This window comes from Rhopalosiphum maidis, chromosome 3 (assembly GCF_003676215.2).
Source record: "Rhopalosiphum maidis isolate BTI-1 chromosome 3, ASM367621v3, whole genome shotgun sequence".
NCBI classification, from domain to species: domain Eukaryota; kingdom Metazoa; phylum Arthropoda; class Insecta; order Hemiptera; family Aphididae; genus Rhopalosiphum; species Rhopalosiphum maidis.
In genome coordinates this window covers 43,446,507-43,473,840 of record NC_040879.1, presented here as the reverse complement: position 1 = coordinate 43,473,840, position 27,334 = coordinate 43,446,507, and the positions used below count along the sequence as shown (strand labels likewise).

The 27,334-nt window shown below is 26.6% G+C and overlaps 2 protein-coding genes across 2 annotated transcripts; both read right to left on the bottom strand.

Annotated features, from left to right (window-relative positions):
• Positions 1-2,184: 2,184 nt before the first annotated feature.
• LOC113555733 lies at positions 2,185-8,924 on the bottom strand. Its single transcript, XM_026960256.1, has 2 exons — positions 8,800-8,924; positions 2,185-2,941 (listed from the first exon to the last, which is right to left on the bottom strand). The coding sequence occupies exons 1-2, from the start codon at positions 8,922-8,924 to the stop codon at positions 2,185-2,187; spliced, it is 882 nt and encodes a 293-aa protein (XP_026816057.1).
• A 596-nt stretch (positions 8,925-9,520) lies between these two features.
• Positions 9,521-12,932, bottom strand: LOC113555734. Its single transcript, XM_026960257.1, has 4 exons — positions 12,687-12,932; positions 12,490-12,618; positions 10,273-10,350; positions 9,521-9,682 (listed from the first exon to the last, which is right to left on the bottom strand). The coding sequence occupies exons 1-4, from the start codon at positions 12,843-12,845 to the stop codon at positions 9,521-9,523; spliced, it is 528 nt and encodes a 175-aa protein (XP_026816058.1). The 5' UTR covers positions 12,846-12,932.
• Positions 12,933-27,334: the final 14,402 nt, after the last annotated feature.

Genomic DNA, 27,334 nt, shown 5'->3' with positions numbered 1-27,334 from the left:
AATCAAAAAATTTGCAAACAAAAAATAGAACAGTTAATTGTGTTATAATAATTTGAATAAATTATATTATTTTAATGGTATTTTGTGGTTGTATTTATGTGTACTTACAGACTATTAAAATGTGTTATGATTCAATTGAATAAAATATGTGACGTTTATGTTGCAATTTCTATTATATTATTTGAATGAGTATTGTTTTTTTTTTTAGAAATTTCAATGGATTTCCGCTTATGTGTATTAACTGTCCGGAATTGCTTTCTCTATTGAACTTTAATATCCCAAATCGTAGAACTTGGCAGTTATATTATTTTTATGTGCGACTCCAACGTTCAAATTGTCCCTAAAAATATATTAATACACCTTGTTAATTGTTTAAATGTTGATCTGTTTTCCTGTGTTTCATTAAACAATTTTAATTATTATCTAAATAATCTTTTGGCTATATGCATGTGAGTATGTTACATTCAATGTCAATATCTCATTAAGTTAAGTTTTCATTGTTATATATTTTTATTTTATATTCTGAATAATTTCTTTCGGTGAATTATTTCAATCATAATCGTCACAACATCACACGTAAACCTGTCTATTTAATAATTATATCATTATCTGTACTATTGTATTATATTTAAGATTAACAGTAATGTAATAACAAAATATTATGTAAATCTTAGATGTATGTCTATAATAATTGTAACTGGATTCACCCATAAATATATAAATATAACATATAATATAATATTTAGATTTATTTTTAATATTTGAATCTATAATTTTATTAATATTTATGTCTCCACTAATAATAATTAAATAGCGTATATTGATTAGCAATAAAAATAAATCTAAGCTCTTGAGAAATAATTTTCAAGTTATCATTTGGTGTTCTATAAATGCAAATTATTGAAAGTAGATACTATAAATAATTAATATTAAGAGGACGTTATACCAGCATGTGTTGTTTCTGTTTTACTAACGTACATCATAGAAAATTTGAGTTCAGCAGAACACATTTTGTAATGTTAATTTTGATATTAGAGTAAATTTATCTATCATCAAATTCAAAGGTAAGAGACTAGGCAATGTCATATGATTGTATTGATTGTTGCAACGCGACCACTCCTACGATGTCCTATAAGGGTTACCACCGTGTGGTATAACATTAATACAATAAATTTATAGCACCATGCGTACACAAGGTTATAATAAATAATAAAAAAATGGGCGCCCGAAATATACACAATCTTATTAACACACTAATAGTTTACCTAAAAAATGTTCTACCCGTAAGAGGGAGCTTACAATATAAAAAATACAAAACAAGCGTTACCAATGACCACGGCTGTGATGGTCGACGGTTGTTGGAGAAATGAGAATACGGCTGTGCCATAACTCTGGTCCTCCACGCTGGTAAGCGACAACGACTCGAGACGACGCGCTTAGTGTCGATCACGTCTAGGGCGTGGGCGGCACACGCGAAAATGGCGCATATCGGATAACGGCGACGTACCTATAAATTATATAGTATTGCCGTCGGACTACGCTGTTTTCCCTCACGACACACTATTATATCGACGTACGTAGACGTAACAGTAACGCCGCGTCCTAACTGAATCCGTGCGTTGCGTACGTTGCGTGTATTGCGAATGATGCGTGCAACTAAGTACAGACATGTCCTAATTGGCCATAACATGCGTGCGATGTGTTTTAACGCACCGCACAAAATATAACTTGTTCTATTTTCCAACGCAACGTTGCGCGATCAAAACCAAATTTTATATATTCGTTTTGTGCATTTTTATGTTTGTATTAATTTATTATAAAATGAAGCTTCTTGTCTCTGAAGTACAAAAAAAGCCGGAACTTTGAGATAAAAGAAAACCAAAATACAAAGATCGTCTAGCGACAGACAGATTGTGAGATTCTGTATCCAAAGAACTAGGAATATCAAGTAATTTAAATTTAAGTTATAATATATACTGAATGCTAGCTAAAGAAATAGAGCACATAATATTATCATAGAACAATTAAGTTGTAATTTTACATAGTTAAAAATCATAGTAAAATATTTACAATTTATTGTTGGAAAAAAAAATACTTAGATTATTTCCTGCTGCCCTAGATGTTTTGTTATTTCTCACACTTACTGTTAAATCGCCGGATAAATTTTTCTGGCATGAGTGTATATTATAATTTTCTGTAACTTTTATTTTTTCCAAATCTATAATTACATTGTGCAGTATACACTGTACATATTGCTTTTACAACGTGGTCAGCATTTTCTACTTTTGTCTCTATTGACTTCTGCAAAATTCTAAATTTTGCTGCTGCTATACCGAAAGCACATTCTATAGTCATTCGTGCTCTGGAAAGTCTATAATTGAAATAAATTTTATTTTCATCGTTCAATAACCTCCTTGGGGATAGTTGCATTAGGTATGTTCGCAGAGAAAATGCTTCATCAGCAATGAAATTATATGGACCAGTTATGTTAGAATTTGGTAGTTTTTTAGGATAAGGTAGTTTCAAAGTTTTATTTTCAAGATGTTTTAAAATATTCGAGTTTGATAGTACACCTTCGTCGCTATCTTTCTCATAAGCTCCAACGTCAATCATGATAAACTTATAATTTGCGTCTGCCACAGCCATTAAAACAATAGAAAAAAACTGTTTATAATTGAAAAACATACTACCAGACTTTTTTGGACATTTTATCCGAATGTGTTTGCCGTCAAGACTACCAATACAATTTGGAAAATTCCAATTTTCATAGAACTCTTGTGCAATATTTTCAAAATCAGCAACCGTTGGTGAGGGTATATGTTTTCCTTTCAAAATCTTCCAAATTACTTTACAAACTTCAATAACAATTGAAGAAACTGCTGTTTTTGAAATTCTAAATGTTATAGCAATTTCCCTAAAAGCTAAACCAGTAGCAAGATATCTGTGTTAAAAAAAATTAAACAATGTTAAATGTATACAACATAAATATTTTTTTAATGTTGTATAGTGTTACAGTATTTATATTTTATTATTATGATTATAATATATATTTTACATATCCCAGACTTATTTTGTAATCAATAATTTTTTTTACATATTATTTATAATACATATTTATATATAATTATTAATTTAATTTATAACGTTATAATTTATTGACTATTGCACTACACGTAAGTATAATATATGAAATATTTTTATTTTTATTTTTAATACTAAAAATTCAAAAATACAAAATAACTAATTTTTTAATCTAGTTTTTAGAAAATTTAAAAATCAAGTGGTTCATTTTTATGATTTTTAATTTAAATTTTTCCAAAGCTCATTAGTTTAAAAAATAATAAATTTTTTAAAAAAATACTTTGATTATAAAAAGTAGATACCTAATTAAAAATACTCTACTTAAATATTTTTTAAAAAAAAGTACAGTATTATATTATTAAATTTTAAAAACTGTTGAAGTTAATAATTGTAATATAAAAGTAAATCATTAAATTTTAATTTAATTTAAATTTCAACCTATTAAACATACTTAGATTTAATTATTATTAAATTGAATTGAATAATTTTAATTCCAATAATTGGTTTTTATATGTTCAGTGTTGGGAATAGATAACTAATAATTTATCTAGATAAAGATAAAGATTATTGTGTTCATTTTTATCTAGTTAAATATCAGATAATTCCATTTTTAATTTTGTAAATATTCAATGATATTAGTACCTATAACAGGGACGTACACATAAATACTTGGGTTTTTGCATGGTTATTTACTTTTTCAATTTTAATGTTAATTTTTTTACACCAATGTTTGTATTTAAAAAAAGTATTTTAATTATACCTAATTTTCATAAATTATTTTTGTATATTATTTAAAAAAAGTTCTACTTTTCAATAACTGATTTTTAAAAACACCCCCCAAAACCTTTTTCTGTGTACGTCCTTGACCTATAGGTAATAGGTATTAAGTAAGAAAAGTTATCATTTAAATCATTTTAAAAAATAAAATAGTTAATTTATTAAAACATATGAAAATGCATTCTCTAATTCAATAACTACAATGAAAGCTTCGATTTGAAAAAAAAATTAAGTTAATTTTATAGATGTTTTTGCTTTTGCTATTATTAGTTGCTTTTATTAGAAAATTAAAAATATAAATTAAATTATATTTTTAGTTTTCAATTTTTTTGTTTAGTCTATTCAAATAAATTATCTAGATAGGTACTCATAGATAACTAGAATTTTATTTAGATAAAGATAATTATAAATGACTAAATGATTTAAAAATTATCTAGATAAGATAAAAGATAAATAATTTATATCTAGATAAATTTATCTAACAAACAAAAATTAACTTAACAAAAAAAAAAAACAAGACACCAGCCGTAATTTCGAACAACAGTTGATTGATCTCGAAACAAGAAGACTAGCTGCATTAACCGAACCAACTGCAGTTTCAGATGATGAAGATATGCATTTTTTAAATCAATTCTTCCTTATTTTAAAAATATAAGCCCCATTCAGAAATTACGTATTAGGAACGAAATAGAAAATATTTTAATACGTGAAAGTTTACCTCCACACCAATAGGCTCAGCAAATTTTCATAACCAACATTATATTCTTCCATCAGTTTTTACGGTACATCCAACATACAGTTCCATGCCATCATATTCACAAAATTTCCAGTATTCAGACGACACACATTCCAATATTTAAAATTAAAATGTTTTCAGTCATTATTTAGTCGTTATTTTTTATAATTTGTTATTTTAAAAGTTAAAAGGAGTTTTTTTTATTTTATCACTTTAATGTTAATATTTTAATATACTAAAAGGTATAAAATACAGAAACCTTATTATTTTATTAAATTATAACATTATACATTTTATTTTTATATATTATGTTGTTGTTAATATATAAAAACTATTGATTTTAATTTATTATTGATTAAAATAATATGCTTACCTTAAAGTAATAAGTAGTCTCTCTTCTACAGAAATTGGTACTTTAAAGTTAATTGTTATATGATGACATTCGTGTTCAATTTCTTCTTTTATATAGTCAAAAGTACTTTTAGTCATTCGTGTATAAGAACGGAATAAATTATCATCAGCACATAACTGTGTATACAAATGATGAAACTCGCCGAATTCAAACCTATTTTTATATATTAGGTGTACCGGATTACGTTTGCGTTTTTTATTCAAAAAGTTTAACAGCCAAACTTTCGGATAGTTACTAACGGACCGTGTACACGCGAACACACATGTTGCATGACGGATTGTCGATGTCGACGATGAAACAAATCGCTCGAACGGGGCGTAAATTACACATCAACAGTGGTCACGCTAGACGATCGCATTTGAAGCAAACACGGGTAGGCACGTTATGACCAAGTGACCAAAACAAATATAACATAAAACATATGCGGCGACAGTGGGCGTGCGGAGATCAGGTCCACAAGGTCCGAACGCCGGAGAGTAAAAGCAAGGAGCAACCGGTCAGTTGTGTTGGCTACGATGGAGCAGCGACGTTGACAACTTCGCGAACTTTCATCGAATAGTCGCACCATCTTAGGGGCACCGGTTGACCGTCTCGATGGCAGGAAACGTATCCACGTTCGAACATTGGTATTATCGTTTTAAAATGAGTTGTAGCTTTGTAAAATATTACAACTTTAAAATGTTTATAATTCACTTTAAAACAATAATATCAATAAAAGTATATAACATTGTCTAGATAATATTCTTACTTTTAAATTTGATGATAAGTAAATTTACTCTGATATTAAAGCTTACATCACAAAATGTGTTCTGCTAAACGCAAATTTGCTACGATGTACGTTAGTAAGACGGAGACAACGCATGCGGGTATAACGTCCTCTTAATTATAAGTTGAATTAAATTACAATTTAATAAGATTCGTTTAAGACTGTAACGTCATCATCTTTGTTTAAAGTTTCTAAATAATTAATAGTTTTATAACTATTTAATTTAAATTCAGTCATTTAGAAACCATGTTTTGCATAATACAATAATATTAAATTAATTTTTTACTGTTCCTAATAATATTGCGAGATCATCAAAATAAGGATTTTTTTTTTAAGGGGTTTTCCAGCCATTAAGGCCATCCCGTACAACACATTTCCCTCCATCTCTCTCTGTCTTCAGCTACTTCTCTCCAGTTTGCTCATGGATCTATTACAATAACTTCTCTCTTCAGATAGTCTTCCCATTTAAGGCGTGGTCTGTCTAGCGGTCTTTTTCCCATCGGTTCTTCTTCAATTACTGTTTTTATTATTGCGTCCTTTTTTTTTTTATCCAGACTTGCCTAGCCCGCATTTATTTTCTTTTTTCGACCTCCCTTGATATGCATGGTTATTGGACTTCCACACTCTCCCCATGTTAATATGTCCTATATCTTATGTTAAATTTCATATATTCCGACTTTTTGTTATTTATTATGAGACCGACTAACTTCGTTAGCTTCTTACAACTTTTGTTTTATCTCAATACTGTCTCCTATAATGATAATATCTTCTGCATTTACCAATAAGCCTATCTTTTATTGGCCTTATGCTAACATTCTTTATCTTTTGATATGTATTCATATATCTAACTACTTTTTCCAGTACTAGGTAAAAAAAAAAATCACAGATAATGCGTCCTCTTGCCTGAGACCAGTGGTTAAATTGAATGATTCAGATGTAGAATTTTCTATTTTTATCTCAGAGTTTTCCATGGTGGCTGTATGAGGTTGATTCATTTTGTTGGTAGATTGAATTCTTTCAATATATCGAATAGACTTGGCCTATGTATATAGTTGTATCTTGTATGCTTTCTTAAAGTCAACAAACAATGTTTATACCCCCTAATCTTACTACGACATTTTTGGAATATCTGTTTCATAATTAATATTTGGTCTGAGTTGTCTTTAGTAGTCTCCCAGAATTCTTTCGAGGATCGGCTTAATTCTGTTTAGGATGCAATACAATAAGAAATGTTATGTGTATTGAGTAAAGCAACGCCTCTATAATTTTTGGATTCAAGTGGATCGTTCTTTATATGTATCTAGTATATTAATGCAATTCTCTAATCTTCTGGGATCCCTTCTTCTTTCTAGACCAGTTCTATTCGTTTTTGTATATCCGATATTATTTCTTAATCCAACCCTTTAAAATTATACCCTAAATTCTATTTTTACCCGGAGTTTTATAAATTTTTTAACCTCTTGATTTGTCATGCTATCTTAATTCTAGATGGTGAGAGGTATTCGTTTTCAATTGGTTCTACACCAGTCCAAGTTAATGGGATTTTCAATATTAAGGAGGTGCTCGAAGTTGGCGATTCGCGATTCCGCATATACCTTTCCATTAACACGATTCCGCACAAAACTAATTTGTAACGCTGTCGATTGTATTATAAAAACTATTTTAAACATATAAATGGTTGATATTAATACTACATATAAGTCATATTATAACATTATTTTAGTTTTACCCCAAATAATAGTTTATCTGAATAGTCTACGGTATATTATATACATGTTTTATCTGGACTCATCAGTACCTGTTGATACCCATTCATACATACAAAACATATTATTATGATTTACTTAAGTCGGATCAATTACTTTATATAATGATCGGAAAATATTGAACGTGAAAGAAAAAGAACGTATGGAATTCACCATAAAGGCATATAATAAGAACGAAACAAATCAAATTGCGATATCATTCAATTTTTATCACAAATTGGTTCTCATCGATATCAAGGAAAAAAAATTGTAACTACTTATTTTAATTATTTATTTTAACTAATTTGATTATTTTTGTATTATTTTATTGTTACTTCAACAATAGAGTATATATATATATATATATATATATATATATATATATTGATGCATAAAAACCAAACTACAATATCATTTACGACAAAATTGAAATACATATTATTTCTATAAAATTTATTTTTAATAATTTGTTTTATTTAATATTATTATTATAATTATTTTCCCTCATAACTGGTAGGGTCCCAACAGTTTTTAAGCAGGATTCGTGTTAAATTTAGGTTAAGTAAAAACAATCTTTTGTATTATGAAAATATGCGAAATCGAGTAGGTAAAAAGCTATATTACGCAGAATCGCGTACCGCTCCTCGAATTAGTATCTCCATTTATCCAAAATATCATTCAGAACTGTAATTAATGTACCATCATTATTTTTTAGTAACTTTTCTTGTTTCTTAAATCCCTTCCTAATGGCATTGATATTTTTGAATAATTGACGTGTCCTATTAATTCTATAGTATTCTTCTATTTTTCTGGTATGTTCTTGGCAAGGCTGGGCATTAACGAGTTAAAAAGTTAAAGTTAAGTTATTTTTAATTAAGTTACTTTTATTTTATTAAGTAACTTTTAACTTAACGAGTTTCTTTTTTTTAAGTAACTTCTAAATTAACGATAAAACTCAGAATGATTTTAACATATTAACTATTAAGCAATAAATTCGTTGTGTCGTCAACAATTATTATTTGTTCATAACATTTTGTTCGTATTGTTTCCTGTGATCTTTCGTGTAATTAATTTTACACGAAAAAAACTAACTTTTTTAAACGTAAGTTACTTTTTTTTCAAATTAACTTTTAACGAGTTAAATTAATAAAAAAAATAACTTTTAACTTTAAACTTAACTTACATTTTTCTGTATTAACTTAACTTAACAAGTTAAATAATTATAATTAGTTATTTTGCCCAGTTTTGGTTCTTGGTATATCTTCTCTTTTATGTTGTTTACTTCTTATTTGAATTTTTTGCATTTTCTGTAGTTGTTTTCTTTTTCGACGTTTTCTGGGTCATTAAGCCACTGATTTTTACATTTGTTTCCGCTTTAAAGCTCTCATACACGTATCGTTGAACCATAGTGTTTTTGTTTTCCCATTACAACGTCAGATACATTTATTTTAAATCCTTTACTTTTTAATATTTTGATAAATGAATATATTTTATTAGTATAGCTGTTAATACAAAATTGACGAATCTTATGTCTGAAGGTATTGAAGCAGTTTGAATCATCCAGCTTCTAGGGCCTGGATTTATATGCATTTGCATGTTTTTTCTGAACAGTCCAAAAAATAGCTAGGTGCTATTTCTATACAAGTTTGATTTGCAGTCAATAGATCCGAAATATAAAATCTAATTTTACATATTTTATTATTTTTTGACATGTTGTGCATATTTCTTTATTTTACAATTGTTTATTACATATATTATACAGTTTATGAATACATAACATATAATATTTTGCTTATTATAATAAAAAAACGTATTTATAGTTTTATTTATAGTCGATGTAATTTGACGATTTTTATTTTATTTGAGATCTATCGGAATAATTTTATTATATTACTAAAAAATAAGAGCATACTCGTAAATGCATATTTTATAGTGCATATTTTTGAGGTTGATAGACCATATAAATCCGGGCCATGGTTATATCATATTTGGTTAGTTATTCTTTATTTCCTTGAAGACGTTTTTTGAGTTTGATTTTTGATTTTACCTCTTACTAGATAGTGGTATAAGTTTGAGTCTGCTCTTCTTATCAATCTGAAATTTTTAAATCTTGAGTTGGCCAGAATAATGTGATCTATTTGATTAATGGTCACCTCCTTGTACTTCTATGGATGTTTTTGTAAAGGAACATTATACTATTTATTACTAAGCCGTTCCCAGTTTCCAGGTCTATCAGTTTAAGTTTGTTGTTGTTTGTCTTACTGTGTAGACAGTGATTTCTTAGAATTAAGTTAAACTACTTTTAGATAAAGAGTATGATTTTTTTGTTTTTACATTAGTATATATACTTAATTTAGAAAATTAATAAAATTAAATTTTTGTGTAAGATATGGAAAAGCCGTGCTAACGGATCTCAAGAATTCCAGAAATCTCAATACAAATTTATATAAATAGATTTGTACTATTTCAATTACCAAATTTAAATGTGCTTGTTACCTAATGGACTTTACTCTTTAAAATACCATTGCAGTTAATCGTGTTACAATAAATGATAGCCGAATAAATTTTAATATAATAAAATATTATTTAGTTCTTTTGAAATAATAGGAATACAATTGAAAAATAAATTAAACAGATTTGGCATGGTTAAAATAAGTTATATAAAATGATAAATGTTAAAATATACAAAATTAAAAAGAAAAAAAACAATAAGAATACAAATATAAAATAAATTGTTCAAAGTATTTTTCTTAACAGGTAATAATTTTGTTTCATCGGTTGGAGTTGATTTTAGTTTCATGTTGTTGAATGACTTTTTATTTGCTGTTTTAGACTAAAAACAAAAATATAAAAATTAATCAAAATTACAAAGATGTACACATTTTTATAGTTAATTTCTTAATAAGAAATGTATTAATTTTTTAAATATTTTAGCTACAATATTTACTATATATATATGGGTATAAAATCACAATTTAATTTTTTTGATATTTGAAATTCAAAAAAAGATGAAATTGGATTTATGTACTAAAATTAACAATTTTAGGGATTTAAAAGTAGTATGTAAATTATTATATTTTACTGCACACAAAGTACAAAATATTCTCATTGTATAACTAATGGTAGGTAATATAAATAACTATAATAACAATATAAATATATAATAAAAATATTTACTTATTAGTCAGGAATAAAGACTGCAGACATTACCCTCCTACCCTCTTTATCATATACAATTATTTTTTATTTTTATTTAATTTATGTCTTGCCTAGTATTATATTTTAAAATTCTTAAAATACGCTTTACATTTTGTTACACACTGATGCAAATTTAAAATATAAATAAATCCAAAACTTTAAAACACTTAAGTTATTTAGGTTATTGTTAAGAATTCAAATTTTTAGAAACTGTTCAATTGTTAATGAATAGTACTATTCAGTACTATAGTAAGTAATAATTATTTAGCTGTTTTTATAAATGATTTATAGGATAATTGTATACTTGCTTTCTATAATTCTACATTTAATATTCAAATTCAATCATTTGAAAATTGTGAACACAGAGAATAAAAACATAATTAATGTAATGTAAATGCCAACTTGGATTACACTTTTTTTTTATGTATTTATGCCCACCCACTGTATATTTTACAATTTGTTTATTCACTTGTTTATTAATTTGTGTAATTTAACTATTACTTATATGTTATATGTATTTACTCGAGTATTTACTTATTGTTACGCTTCTTACTTATAATTCTGTTAATAGCTATATAGTGTATGACGTTTATAAAATACACAATATAAAATAACTAATCCTTAAATCTATATCAAATAATCCAAGCCAATTTGAATTTAGAAAGTCCAATAAAATTTAAAAAAATAATACTTGTATAAATTATGTATTTTTATAAATAATATATTATTATTAGTAATAGTATTAAAAGTATATAATTTTTTAAAGGAATTAAAGAAATCAAAAACAACTGTTTGATAATTGTAAAAAATAATAAACTTAAATATTGATATTTTAATAACGGTATTTAATACTGAACAATTTAAGAATTAACCATTATTGAGAAAAAAAAATAACTTTTTCACCATCCCGTATATTTGTACACTTGTGATCAATAGGTTATCAATGTCATCATATTTTTCTTATAATAAAAATTATTTTATTTGTATATAAATTAATAAATATAACTGTTTTATATTAATACTTATGTCACAATGTTGGAAAATGGTGTACGTTTTTTCTAATAATTGAAGTGTTAATATAAAAAATGGTTATAGTCAATGGTCATATTAATTTACTTTGAATAACCATACTATACGCTCCAATGAACTACTGAAGTAAAATTAAATAAATCAAATATTTTATTCTTACATATAATTAATTAATATTTTACGAGTAATTACTTAAATTCTGTTAATGAATTTGATTATTATAAGTTTAAACAAATTGAAAATTTTTTTAGACTATTATGTAAAAATATACATTACATATAATTTAATTAGTCTGTTGGATTTCATCATTGATCTTAGAATTATTTCTAAGTATTAATAAGTACCTGTAGCAATTAACTTTAATATATCCAATTCGTCAAAAATTGAACTATAATAGTAAAATTATAAGCTAACATAGTCGGGCCTACATTTGTTATGTTACACACTTTTAAGACAGGCAACACATGTTAATGAAATGTTCTCTTAAATCTTAGATAAGTATACAAACATCACATTAGCATATATATAGCTTTTAGGCAAATGCATACCAAAAATATGCCTATATATTACCTATATGAGTCTTAAACTTGACTTAATACCATATTATTATGTTAAAACATTTTAAAAATAATTATCAATGTTACCTATCTTCTTATAAGTCAGTTAGGTCTTAGGATGAAACATATTAAATTCAAAATAAATAAATAAATAAATAAATAAAACGAGTATAAATAACAACACATACTTCCTTTGAAACATTGTAATTAAGAGTTTTTTCAGAATCTGCCTCCTTTCGTTTCATTTCATAAAAATTAGCCACTTTTATGAAACACTCATTGCATATTTTCTTTGGTTTAGTATCTGTTGAGCTTATCTAAAAACAATTGAAAACATCGTTTTAATTTAAATGTTCTACCATATCTTATCTATAAAGGTACGTACTTCAATTCCAAATAGATCTTTCAAATGTTGTTTCAATGGTAAATCTCTAATAGCAGATTTAAAAATGTTTAAGAACGTCAAGTGTTTGTTGGACTTTGAGTTCACGAGACAAATCCTGCAGAAGTCGAAATTCTTACCGCGTAAATGCATCTGAATCATTGTGGTTTTTTCAAGCAGTATAAAATCACCAGCGAAATACTAAAACAAACAAAACAAACGCGTGTTGGGTGGGAGCGGTCAATGTTGTAAGGCTACAAACGGTGGGCAAAGAATGGCGATTGACAAGGGCCGACGGTCACGAGATGCGAAACGAAAACTGGTTCGGCGTTAGCCATGGGTTCTTAAACTGGACCGCACTGCTGTAATGTTTACATAATAAGCACATGGAAATTCGTTTTACATCTATAATGATAACCACTGATTGGAAATTATCCCTAGAGTAACGCCAGTTACCGGCCGGTTTTCGTTTCGTGGACTACAATTTATTATTAATTTTCTATGGAGTTGGCTGACCGCCATGTTCCAAGCGGAATATTTATTGAAGTGGTTATCAAACAAAGCAAGAGCGCCAAAATTTGCCGCGCCGCCGCCGTTCCGGACCACAACAGATGGTCACAATAGAACGAGAACCAACGTCTAGACGGTGAGTGAGGTTCGTGGTATGTCGGCGGCTAGCCACCACTTTTGTCAGGGATATGGATATTATGAATGCACGACGACCTATGTTGGATCACAGTGTATAGCGGCGGAGAATATTCTTATTAAATCTGACAAAAAGTCATGTACTACTAGTGCCCTCTATAGTCAATATTATAGAAATTTTGTACCCACCATGTTACCACAGAGCCAAAGGTGGGCATTAACTAATTAAAAAGTTAAAGTTAAGTTAAAAAATTAATTTTTTTTAATTTTTAAACTTAAATAGTTAGTTTATTTTCTAATCAACTTATAAACTTACCTAGTTAAATTTACAGTTCAAATAACTTATCTTTTCTCAGTTGATTTAAAAAAATTCATCAAATTAATAACATTTTTAAATTTTTTGTTTATAGGTACGTGAATATTACTGTATAACATATTAATATAAAATGAGAATAATCCAATACTATAATAACACAAGCATTTCTGTTCTTTTTTTTGATAACATAATTTAGTTGTAGTAAAGTGAGAAATCTGACTATGCGCGCAATACATGCGTTTACCTTTTCTTTATCAATTAAGACTCGTTATCTGCATATATTGCGCACACAACCACACACCTCAAGTTACTACCTACTTATATGTATATATATCCACCTTCGTCGACATATATATATATATATATATATATAAGGATTTAATTATAAAGTAAATTGACTTACCCTAATTTGATTGGAGACCCGCTCAATATTAGATGGACGAAGGAAGAAGAAATAGACTTAATGTTGAAATACTTTGGATTTATTTTTAATTAATAACACAATTTATAAATTTGAAATATTTATTATTTAAAACGTAAAATATAATTTATTAAGTAAGACTGCCTCTAAGGGCGAACGCGGAGAGAGTGAAGCTCTGGGGATCTGGCCGGTGGTCAAAGGGTATCATCCGAGCACAGATTATAACGGTTCTTGTGAAAAAAGGAGTAAGGACATAACTATAAAAGACCACAGATGTTTATTATAATATAAACATCTGTGTGACCGTATTATACAATGTTATAATATAATATATTATATTGAGGGACATAATGATGACACTCTTCTTGTATTAGCTAGCTGTGAAGAGTGGCTATCATTACATAGTATACATTAAAATATTTTATTAGATTAGAAAGGCAATACGCCATCAAATATACACAATAACAAGATTATTATAATATGTTTGCTGTACAAATAACTAATAAGTAATAAGTTCAATAAAATTGTTTTTATAATTTATAAATTAGAAACTAGAAAAACACATTCACTCTTTATATGATTTACACACCTACTAATAAAAAAATAGATTAACTTTTTTTAAACTGATTCAAGTTAATATTTTTTTCCATCTTTTAACTTATCGAGTTAAATTTATAATTTGTTAACTGTTAACTTTTAACTTTATTCATCTTGTATCCTCTTAACTTAACTTGAGTTAATTATTTTCATTAATTTGCCCACCTTATGTTACCATAACTAATAACAGTAATAACAATAATAGAGGCCTATGACGTGACTTTTTTTTCATTATTGATAAGAACATTCAAAGCCGTCATATCCGTACTCGTTGTGCAATTATAGTATCTATATCCGTGCTTTTCGTGAAGCGGACAATAGTTATGGAACAAAATATAACAATTCTAATTAACAGATTTTATACGTAGAGACTACAATGGACGATGTTAGGCGTGGGTTAGTTACTTAGTTCCATGACCGTGTTAAGGGCCATATTTAATCTCCATGATGAAACCACAAAAACAGAGCAAAGTAAAAACGTAGATGTACAAACTTTAAAATATAAAAAAATTACTTAACAATATTGTCCAATTAAAAAATTTTCTTAGATTTATTTATTTTCAAATTCAAATATGAATATTATCTTGATATTTTTGTACGGTTCATCAATTTAATAAAATTATTCTTATGAAGAATATTCTGGGAAAACCCGTGAAAGATTTTGTGAAAGTCATAAAATGTCCACATAAATAATATATTTTGGATTTTTAAATTATGTACATGATATTGAGGAATTTTTCAAGGGTTATTAAAAACCATAAACTTTTGATGTAAACATTTAGGAAAATTTAAAAAAACTGATCCAAGAACAGTTAAGTAATTTAAAAAATAAAGAATAAAATGTTGGAAAAATTGTCGTTTTCTTTAATTCCCGAATAAACCTTCCATATCATTGAATATTATTGATTCTCATTATTAATTTCTAGGCAACGGATTTCATATAAAATACATATTATTATTGTAATATGTAAGTCCTCTGTTGATTTCATCGCTTCCACCTCGACTCTAACTCATTAAATATTATAGTTAAAATATAGGAATTTTAAGAGAAAAATAAAATATATAAATATTATCAATAAGAGAATTTTTAATTTAACTTAGTGAGTAAATATATTGTTTGTTAATTATTAACTCATAACTTAACATAAGCTCAGCTGACAATAGTTAATTTTTAAAATCATTTAAAAATCTACTAATATTAATATTGTAAATAGATTTAACTAACCAGACAAAAAAAATAAATAAATGAACAAGACAGTTATTAACAAAATGTGCTTAACATAAATAAAAACACAAAAAGAAATCATGTATGTAAAATAGAAAAATTAAAAATTAAGTTTAGAAATAATTTTAAAATACTTTTTCAGATAAAGAGTATGATTTTTTGTTTTTACATTAGTATCTGTGTACTCAATTTAGAAAATTAATAGAGATATTTATTTTTTGTAAGAGAGATGGGGAAAGCCGTGCTAAGGGATCTCAAGAATTGTAATGATATATTGATATCAAATTATCTCTATAAATTTTTAACATTGCCAGATCTAATAAATGTACTTATCATTCAGCTAAGCGGCTTTGCTCTTTAAAATACCATTGCAGTTAATCGTGTGACAATAAATGATAGTAAAATAAATTATAATATATTACTTTATTATTTATTTATTTTGAAATTATAGAAATACATTTTTAAAACGTAGTTAATTATTTTAAAATAGAAATATATCATGTATTATTTTTTTGATAAAAGTATCTAATAGTTATTAGTTAATTTTTTCATTGACAAAATGGTCTTGGTTAATAATGATACTGATAAATATCAGCGATAGTCTAAACAAATTAAGTTATAAATATACCTTAATAAAATTATTGTTAAAAATAATACTGACTTTTACCTGTACAAATAGTTTGTGGAACTCTTGTTCTGCATTAGCCCTTATTGATTTTGATGATTTTATAATATTATTATAAAATTCCAGTACTACTTTCAAAGTGATTCGTATTTTTTGTAATTGTTTACACAAAGGTAAGCCATATGAAAACGATATCTAGAATAAGTAATAACATGCATATGAATATAATAATTATTTAGGTAAATGAAATTATTACCATATTATAGTTACCTATTGATTTATTTTAACAACTTGAAATGATATAATAAATTCCGAGTCAATGGATTTAGACAGTAAAAAGGCATCTGTTCCTGAAGAGTCATGGAAATTTAAAATATTGTCTAAAGCTCTGCGACATAGTATTTTTAATGTTTTTGTACTTAGAGTTTCATTTGAATTTTTAATACAATTTAAAAGCTCATTGTTTCATTTTGAAGTATTGAAAAAATCATAGGCAAAGTTTCTCAATAATACCGAGACAATTTCTAATGGGCCGAATTTTGATGCATTTGAAACTGCTAAATTTAAATTGTGAACAGCACAATGAACATAAATGGCCTTAGGATTGCTTCAACGATTGTTTGGATGCCTTTATTTTATCACACGGGGCCGTAGACGAAAAAAAGAGAACACACTTAAAAAAAAAGATAGTAAACAATAAGAAGACAGGTAAGTACCACACACGTATTTGACCTGCATTGCCAAGTTTAAAATCTTGAAGACTATTTTCAAAAATAAAAAAAAATGTTGTCATGCAAGCACCTACGTCTTACAATATATTTTAAATCTTTTTATCTGCGTCGTACAGTTTTTAAAACTTGCAACTATACTATTTCAGGGGCGGACTGGGAGGTTTTCGGCCCAGGAGGAAATACAGTTTAGTGGCCCTAAATATGTTACTAAATTATTACTATCTGTTGTAATTTTATAAATAATATGAATGTTTTATTACTATAATTTAAAATATATGTAAATTTTACTCGTAGAATTGTTTAAAAAAATATAAATACTTTTATAAAATATAATTTCCTTTATTTATTTTATGAACATAATATTTTTTATTATTTTTACAATTGAATGCGTTTAACTTAACATTTTTTCATCAATGGTGAGCTTTGTTCCACATGTTCTAAAATATCAACAAATAATACTTCCTCCAATAATTCTTTCTCAACACTCATCAATGGTATAACTATATATTTATATTACCAAAATTAAAAAAAAAACAGTCATTACTTATTATGAATATAGTTTATTAATGTTATATGTACAAAACTACAAAGTAGCTTTCAAAGTTTTTTTTTCTAGCTTCCATCTCTATTATAAACAAACAGTTCTTTAGTGTCCATTTGTCTGTTTTCTAATAATATGATAGTTATGTTTTGGCTGTTTTGCACTTTTTTCTAACAGTACCTGTCTTGTGAATTCAAATGTTTGTATATCATTTTAGATTAATTGATTTTACAATGATATATGTTTTTTTTTATTTTTGTGTTTGTCAACACGTTTTAGAGTAGAAATAATGCTTTGATTTTTGACTTCAGCCCCTTTTTGAAAATGATAATGAATCTATTTGGTCTTTAGTCAGTCAAAAATAAGAAATTTCTAATAGTTTTCAAAGGCGTCAGGAAAAACCTTAAAAAAGTAATAGAAAAACGAAAATTTTTACGCATAATCAGTTTTTGATAAAATCGATTTTTTATTTTGCTGCAACTCAAATACGAATCATTGTAAATATTTGAAATGTTCACCATAAATGTTTATATTATAATATATTTATTAGTCACAATTTTTGTTTAGAGCATTTAAAGTTCAAATGTTTACGAAATATGTCAAAACCACAAAAATTAGCAAGGAATTTTGTAGTTAAAAATTCTTAAAATATTTGTGATTTATACCTAAGGTTAAAAAACATAATGCAAGGGTTTCCATAAGTTTTCCTTCAAAAAACTGTAAAAACATAAGTCCAGCGTCAATAAAGAAAACATTTTGTGAGCGTATGAAACTTAATTTTTTAAATCATAAATTTTACCTAACCTTAAATAAAGATATTTGTCAATTTAAATATAGGTAATAATATAATATATCATAATATCATACTAATTACCCAAGACTGACAAATCATCTCCGTTCAGAATCGTTTTACGTATACAATTCAAATGTAACACATCCATTATAGTGAACTAAAAATGGTAACCATTTTTCCTGAAGGCAGGGACGTCAAATACCATGTACAATCCCGTGAGACAGAAAATCGGTCGGGCGCACTCACGGTTTTATATTATATATTGATAAAGACAGACGTTCCTATGAGGTCGGTAGTATTGGTTTATGACAATAAATGCACACTATAATTTTGTAATGATTGAAAAGACTAAATTATCGGGGACGATTATATGTCCTTAAATCAATTACTTATTATATTATAATTTGGTAGTATTACCAAATTATAATATAATAATCCTTGTAGCGACTTGCCTGTTGTAACCGTGGTTCGTATCCAAGATATAATATGAGGTGACCGATTTATATTTTAAAATAATAAGAACTTTTTTCTTTGATTCACTACTGTTAATTTTATTTAACTTTTTTAACACAATTTAATATACGTATTTTAGTTTATTACAAACGTCTATAACTAACTTATTGCATAAACTATCTGCGTAGTCTTTTACACTCGCCTTTGACCTTCCGTACAAAAAGACAATAATAAGGCGTCTGGAACTTTGACCGGAAACTGGAATCCTTATTTATAATGTTACTTGTGTGTGTGTACATTTGTGTGTAATATATTAACGTTATATTTTATCCTATTCAATATTTGTAACTTATTCTTATCCTTAATGGCTAACAATTATTATAATTATTTTATTACACATTTTAAATTTAAAAAGGATATGATGGCTTTATGCTACGTCGTTACAATTTATACAATATTATATTATAAAATAGATTGAAATTGAAATTGCGTATTGTAATATATATTATACCACATGTTGCGATTACGATTGTATTTTTGTTTTTCAGACGATATGCGATATAGATAAAACAGTCGAAAACAATAAATGTGCTTAGCTGCAGTGGCAGGCAAAAACGGCGCAGTGTTTGCAAAAATATTTAAATCCTACTTAAAATCTTCCGAGAACCATATGTACAGTAGGTGGTAAGTGTGGAAGTAAGCCGTTTGAGTATATTTTGGCGGCTTACGTTCTGCGAGGTTGTTATTTAGTATTAAATCGTCTATTCTCTCATAAAAATTATACGACCTTATTTTGTACAACACGATCCTGACAGAAATGAGCGTATGTTATTATAGGAAAGCTGCTGACGTTACAAATTTTTTACGCCTAAAACTTGCTTGTTGATTTATCGTTTATTACGCCATAAATATACATATTTCAAAACGTTTTGGAACTTAATCAGCATCTAAATTATTAAGGATGACATGAATATCATTATAATGCTACATCACGCAAGACCATATAAATATTATTATTGAATGGCAATAAAATGCTAGTTTGATAGCTTGACGAACCTGCTCAAAGTTTTATCACAGAAAAACTATGGTGGTAGATTTACGTGGATTCAAATAAGTATTCTTCATCATCCAATAATAAAAAAATTAAATTAAATTTGTACAAAGTATAATTATTATTAGTATTATGTATATAATTATGATTTATAAGTTCTTTTTTTGATTATCAATAAAATAATATGTTGTATAAAAGGTTATTTATATTAGTACGTAAAAATGTATATAAAAAAATTATTTATTGTTTAAAATATCTAAAAAGTTTAAGAATGTTAAACATATTAAGTTATTTATATTAATTATATTACTTATCTAATTTAATAATATTAAAAAATGATCCATTTTATTTTAATGCAGAGAAATATTTTGAGTGATTCCGCGTAAAAATGATATTTTATTTCTAGTGTCATACCTTTGAACAATTTTTAGGTTAGATTAATATATTTTGATGATGATTTATTATATAATATTATTTATTTTTTTTATACATTTTTTTTACGTCCAATTATCCACGTGCAAACGGCTACGTCCATTTGTCCCTATTCGAATATTATATATCTGTTATAATTTGATGGCTTTCCGTTAACAGGGGCCAAGTGAAATTTTTTAAGGGTTAAAAATTTAAAACTTTTCAATTTTTTTTTGAAAATTTTGTTTATAATGTACATTTTTATATGGACAAGTATATTGTATGTTATACAATGTGTCATTTATCGATTTTTTTTTACGATAATACTGGTTACCTACTAGGTATCTAGTCACTTATCGTCCCGGGAAAAAATATGAACAAAAATAGAAATTACATTTATATTAAGTGCACACGAAAATCTGTCACCTGACATAACTTTTTGAGTCATATTTTTTTCAACCATGTTAAACGGTTAACTTTGTAAGATTCTGACATTTCTTAAATCCGGACGCCAATCTGGACAGATGCTTGAAATCCGGACGTATGGTAATCCGTATAGGTTATACCGTATAGCCGACTTAAGATTTAAACCTAAAATTGATTTTAGAACTTAATACAATAATAAATAAAACTAAAGAGATAACTATTTGCTTTCAAAAAAACAATATTTTTATTAATATTTACAAGGTATTTGGCACAAAATATCTACTGTTTAAAAATTTAAGAATTATTATAGTTAACATGAAATCAGTTATATGTTTTTAGTAGGTACCTTCGGATAAATGCAAGGATATAAATATATTATTTTTATGTGATTTAAATATAGTAAAAAATACATCTCCCTTTAAAAAATCAGAGTATGCAACTAGAACTATGATGGAATTGATCTCAATCCATGATATTATTTTTAAATAACTGAATATTTAGACAATTATATAGGTAACTTTTAAAAACAATAATATAAAAATGTGTTTATAATTTCAAGTATCCGCAATTTTTTTTTATATAGTATAAGAACACAAGAAAATATTTTAATGAAGAATCGTTATTTTATGCGTGAATTTCCAATTTACTCAATATTTAGACTAGAAGAAAATATTTTTATGGGCATTTATAGAAAACAAATAAAATATATTGAATGTATATAAATAGTTCAAACAGTATCAATTTATAAATTGTTTTTAATGTCATGATTTGTAGAAAATGCTTATATAAATAATATTTTCTGAAAATTTCAAATATCTAAGGTTATTTGTTTTGGATTTGCATAAAAATTTCAGTTTATCATTTTTTTTTTAATTTTTCCCGATTAATAAAAATTTATTTTTAATTCCTCATAGTACCAATTCGATCCAATTTGTTACCAAAAACTAGTCGATATTTTCACCTCTAGTAGAAAAATGAAACATTTTTATTGTCACAATACCAAATACAAAAAATAAAAACATATACATCATTGCAAAGTGCATTGTTTTACTCAACATTTAAAAATATTCAGTTGTATCCACAATTATAATTCATGTTTCTACTCGTAAATAATAATCATTATTATATTATTATTCTATCAGTACAGCACATAACTTATTCATAATATAACCGGTAGAGCGCATTTTACCGCATTCGAAATAACATCACCGGTAGAGCGCAGACTACATGATTGTTATCATATTATTAAACTAAAAAATAATTTTTTTGTTTTATTAATAAAATATTATTATTGGTCAATTAATTCATAATTCAAGTTTTCGTTAGATAAACTTCTGGGAAAATTATTTTTTGGATAAGCATTTTGGTATCACTTATACGCTATGTAATTAATAAAAAAAATTTAAGTGACTTTTGAAAAAAAATTTACTTTTTAGCTTAAAAAGCGTGTTTTTTCATTTGTAAAACGATATAATATTGTTCACAACATATTATTTTCTTATATATTACGTCTATAATACAGGTCATGTAGTACTTACTACTTAGTAAAAGAGTTGTTAATAACTTAATTTCAGTATTTAACCGTCATGTGCAAATTATTATGATTCAGAAATTCGATATAATATTGGAGGTATAATCCTTTTTATCGAATTATGGAGGGCGTTAAATGAGATCATCTTAAATCTATATTTCGATTAGCAAATAATTACAGAATATATTTAACACGATAGATAATTGAATTATTATTAACGTTGCATGATGGTCCCCCAAACTAAAATTTCATAGGATTATTTTTTTTAGTCTCAACATTAGGTGTCGGAAGAAGGGGGTTAATATAACTAAATACTACTTTTATTATTGTCTACAGAAATTTAATTATAATTCGAGATATAATTATTATTTCACATAATATAATAAAAATACGTGATAGCCGAAATATAAAATAATTTATCTCCAAAAGCAAGTTTTAATTTAAGTAAATCTATATGTATATTTATAAAAGAATACAAATGTTTTAGGTATTACCTAGATCAATAAAAAATAGGTAATATTATAATATGTTAATTTTTGATTGGAATAAATCTTAAAATTATCACACAATAATTATTACATAAAATATATTTCATGATATAAATCATCATAATAATATTTTAACCAAAAAATAAAAAAACATTCTGTATGCACACGGACAAACAATAATATTATAATATTACTTACTAGCTAATATTTGTTCTTTAAAATACATTAAAGAGCCACATAAATATATTTATAGCCACTCTTTTTAAAAATCTTTTCTAGAAAATTATAACTCAACAGATTAAACATTTTATCAACCATCATAGTTTTTAGGCGTTTAAAATTTAAAAAAATACAATTATTTAAAATAATATTTTAAATTTTGTTTTCAAAAAAACTATTCGCTGTCAATTATATATACATACTATATTGAGATCACATTGTAGATCAACATGTTAAATCCAGGTCTTCAGACAATGTCCCGGATGCAGAATGAACACACATTTATTCGTGATCAATGTTTAAAAAAAATAATAATTTATTTTTAGTTAAATTACCGTGCTGTTTTAATAGTATTGTATTAATATTATATCATTGTATGAGTGTGCTAGGTGCATTACGCGACACGCGATCTAATATGATAATATGTTGTCCGTAATTTCACGAGATTCATAAAACATTCATTTTTATTTTTTTTTCTCATTATTATAATACGTACAAAAAAATGTTGTGCTTAGAGCCTAGAGCTTTATTACTTTGATTAATCGCGGACCCTGACCGCGTTGCTTGAAAATATTCAACAATATTATTATTATACTATTGATGGAAACAATATGCACACGGCAGCTGACGTATATCTATTTTTTTTTTACGCCCGAGTGAGCCAATAGCGAGACCAAGTGCCAAACCGCGCTAGTGGATCCTGCAGTGCGTGGTAAGAGTGGATATTTTTCGTGATTACCGATTTCGTGTTTTCTGTTTTCCGCACGATCGGTCGATTGACGGCGATTATACTGAGTATTTTATTTTTTTCATGCAAACCGTCCGCGCACAATGTCGCCGCCGTCGTCTACGATTTTTGTCGGTTAGTTGTTCAATTGTCACGAGCCGCTCATTATTTTTGCGCGTATTGGCTGACGGCCACGCGGGACGTGTTTCTGTCAAAAAATATATATTTATAGGTAGCTTCGCAGCCACCGCCGCCTCTGTCACGAGCGGCCCTTACTCACCGTCTTGATGATTATGGAGATGATAATAATAATAATATATTACATTTTAATAATAATAGTAGTAATAATGTGTTATCGTGCTATAAGTACCCTACCGTCCAAAACGTGTGCATTTATTATACTTTATATTATTATGATATATTGTTGATGGCGCTAAAAACGAAACTTTCATTCGGTAAAATAACAGTGCTTTTTCTACCTTCAAAATAATTATTATAATGTATTTATACCTGTATGCAGTGGTAAAATTATTTGTGGATAGTCAGGGTTAAAAAAGATGCTATCCATCTGAACTTCTTTTAGTAATTATTCACCACATCTCTTATACTTTTAAAATTATCTATTCGTTAGATTTCGAAAAAATTAATTTTTATTGCTCTTATATGAACGATGTTGATTTATTTTTTTAATAAAAATATTTTGTTTCCTAAAATGTTAACATTTTGGCAGGACTTTATTGGAGCATGTTGCTTATGAAAATGCACAGTATATGAGAACTATAACTGGATCAGTGCCATCCTTCCACTTATTTTGATCCACTTCGACCACTACCTATGTGCATCATAATATAATTACTTTATTATCATATAATTATATTATTGGCTTAAAATAAAACACAGTTGTCAAAGGTGTTTGTAAATAGTAGTATAGGTACCTACATATTTAATTTCGAAAATCGCCGACATGCGAATATGCAGCTTGGCCAAAACTAGACCACAGTCAAGCCTGGCCCGGTGCTGATTCTCTGCAGTCTTATTATATTTGATGATCCGGTTCGTTTAAAAAAAAAGTTTAATTTGATAATTTAAAATTATAAATGACCTATTCTGTGCCTAGAATATAGTATGATATGATATATTATAGTTATGAATTAAATTAAATAGAACATCTCAAAAAATAACTATGCCATAAGATTTAAGTAGGTAATAAACTCTTCGCAATTAGTTACGAACCGACAGCTGGCTTTAATCGACCTGAAACATATTTACGTTTTTTTTCCGTTGCCAACGAAATTTCAAGGTTATGAGTTATTTATATATATATGCCAAAAATGACTATCAAATAATATCAATTTGTTAGTTATATTTTTGAAAAATATACCTTTTAGACGATCTGATAATAAAGGGGCATGTTTTTTATTCAAAACAAAATTAATTATCATTAAAATTTATTTTTATACTGTAAACTACTATAGCATTTTGACTTAACTATTTTATTACTAACACGTCAGATATACATTATTAACAGTAGTATAGTTATTATACATTAATAATAGTATAATTTATATTATTTATTATTAAATGTTACAGTAAATAAAAAGACAAACATGTAGCGAATTATCGACAGTTTCTGCAATATTATAAGATAAAAATAATGCTCTACTTTCACGAGTGTTATTGTTCACCGCATGAACCTTTATTATCTCGAGACTATAACTACCTACCTAAGCAACCTTTTCGGGCTATCCTTTTTTTACAGATCAGACGCCGTGAAAACCTGCATGTGTATAGTTTGTTGCTGTTATAAGTAACCACTTTGGGAAAATGATTTCGAGCAGAAGTAATACGTGAGAATGGCTTCTCCCCGTGTGACCTAGCATGTGTACACTTTACGCAGTTACGGTTACGGAACCGTCAAAACCACCTAGGATAAATGATTTGAACAGACGTCGCACGAAAACTACCTACTTGCTTATTCCCGTCAACCGTCGTATATAATAATATTTCAGTAGGTACGTAGTTTTCCTAGTTGAATATAACCTTCAGAGTTGTTGAAATGATTCATCGAAAATTTCAAAAAAATATACCGATATAGTTGATTTTGGTCCAATGGTCCATTTGTATGGGCATAGTCAATTACTACAAGCTAATAAAATATTAAGTAAAATATAATTTCCTATTTGTAAATTATTAATTTATTAATTTAATACATTTTATTTTATGTTGAATAAAAAATGTTTTCCATAATTTGTTTTATTTCTAACACTTTTAACATTGTTTTTTTTTTAATTTGTCGACGTTTTAAAATTTTAAAAAATATTTAAAAACAAAAATGCATAATTTTATCAATATAAGTGTAAATATTTATTGTATACCTATGGGAAGTTATTAAATGCTAAATATGCTTTTTTAATAGGTACCTACAATAAATATTGTACATACTGCAATTATTTAAATACAGAAATGTTAAATAATTTTTGTTCATAAATCATTGAATTTTTAATTTTAAACCAATAAATTATTGCGTAAGTACAATATTTAGAACTTCTATTGAACAAAAAAATAAAACTTATAGAACTTACCTACATATTTTCTCTTTTAGAGCTTGCTATAAAAACTTTGACGTTGTGCCAAGTGTTTTCAATAGGATTTGACTAGGCACCTGTTTTTATTCTTTGAAATTAACTTCATGATTTCAGATTTACTTGCATAATGAAAGAAATTGTGTTTGTTATTATTGTAAGTTTAACAAAAAATACATTAATAAATAATAATATTTTAATTTACGCCTCTGATTTAACCGTTTTATCTGCAAAGGAGTAACAAGTTGTGTTCCAAATATTGAATTGTATCCCTCAATTTTTTTTTAGATTACACGGATTGTGTCCCTTGGTTTTTTCAAGTTAAACGAGTTTCTCTAACTAATATAAATTAATATTAAAAATAACTATACAAATAATTTTAATAATATTACATATTAGATAAAAAGTATAATAAAATAATTTTTATAAATTACCATTGAGAAATTTGTCTATTACACTATTAAAGGTATGTTAAGTAAGTATACATAATGTTTTACAAGAAAGACGATAAGTTCGTCTAAAAAAATATTATACTATAAATGTTAACCTAACCTCATAATAATCAATGTTTTTTTTCGTCGAATTAATATAAATAAAAAGTAAAAATAACTACACAAATAATGTAATGGACAAATGTCTTGAATCGAATTTATAATAACTTTTTTATTTCGATTGACAAAAGAACATATTTTATTCTCGTGTAAGATATCGATTTGAATTTATTAGCACACAACTTGTGTAAAACTTAATAAAACAGTTGGGACACAACTTTTGTACTCCATTTTTATCATTGGAACACAACTCGCGTACGAGAAATTTTGTCGGAACACAACTCGTTAACTGCGTTAGATTTATTTATAATATTATAA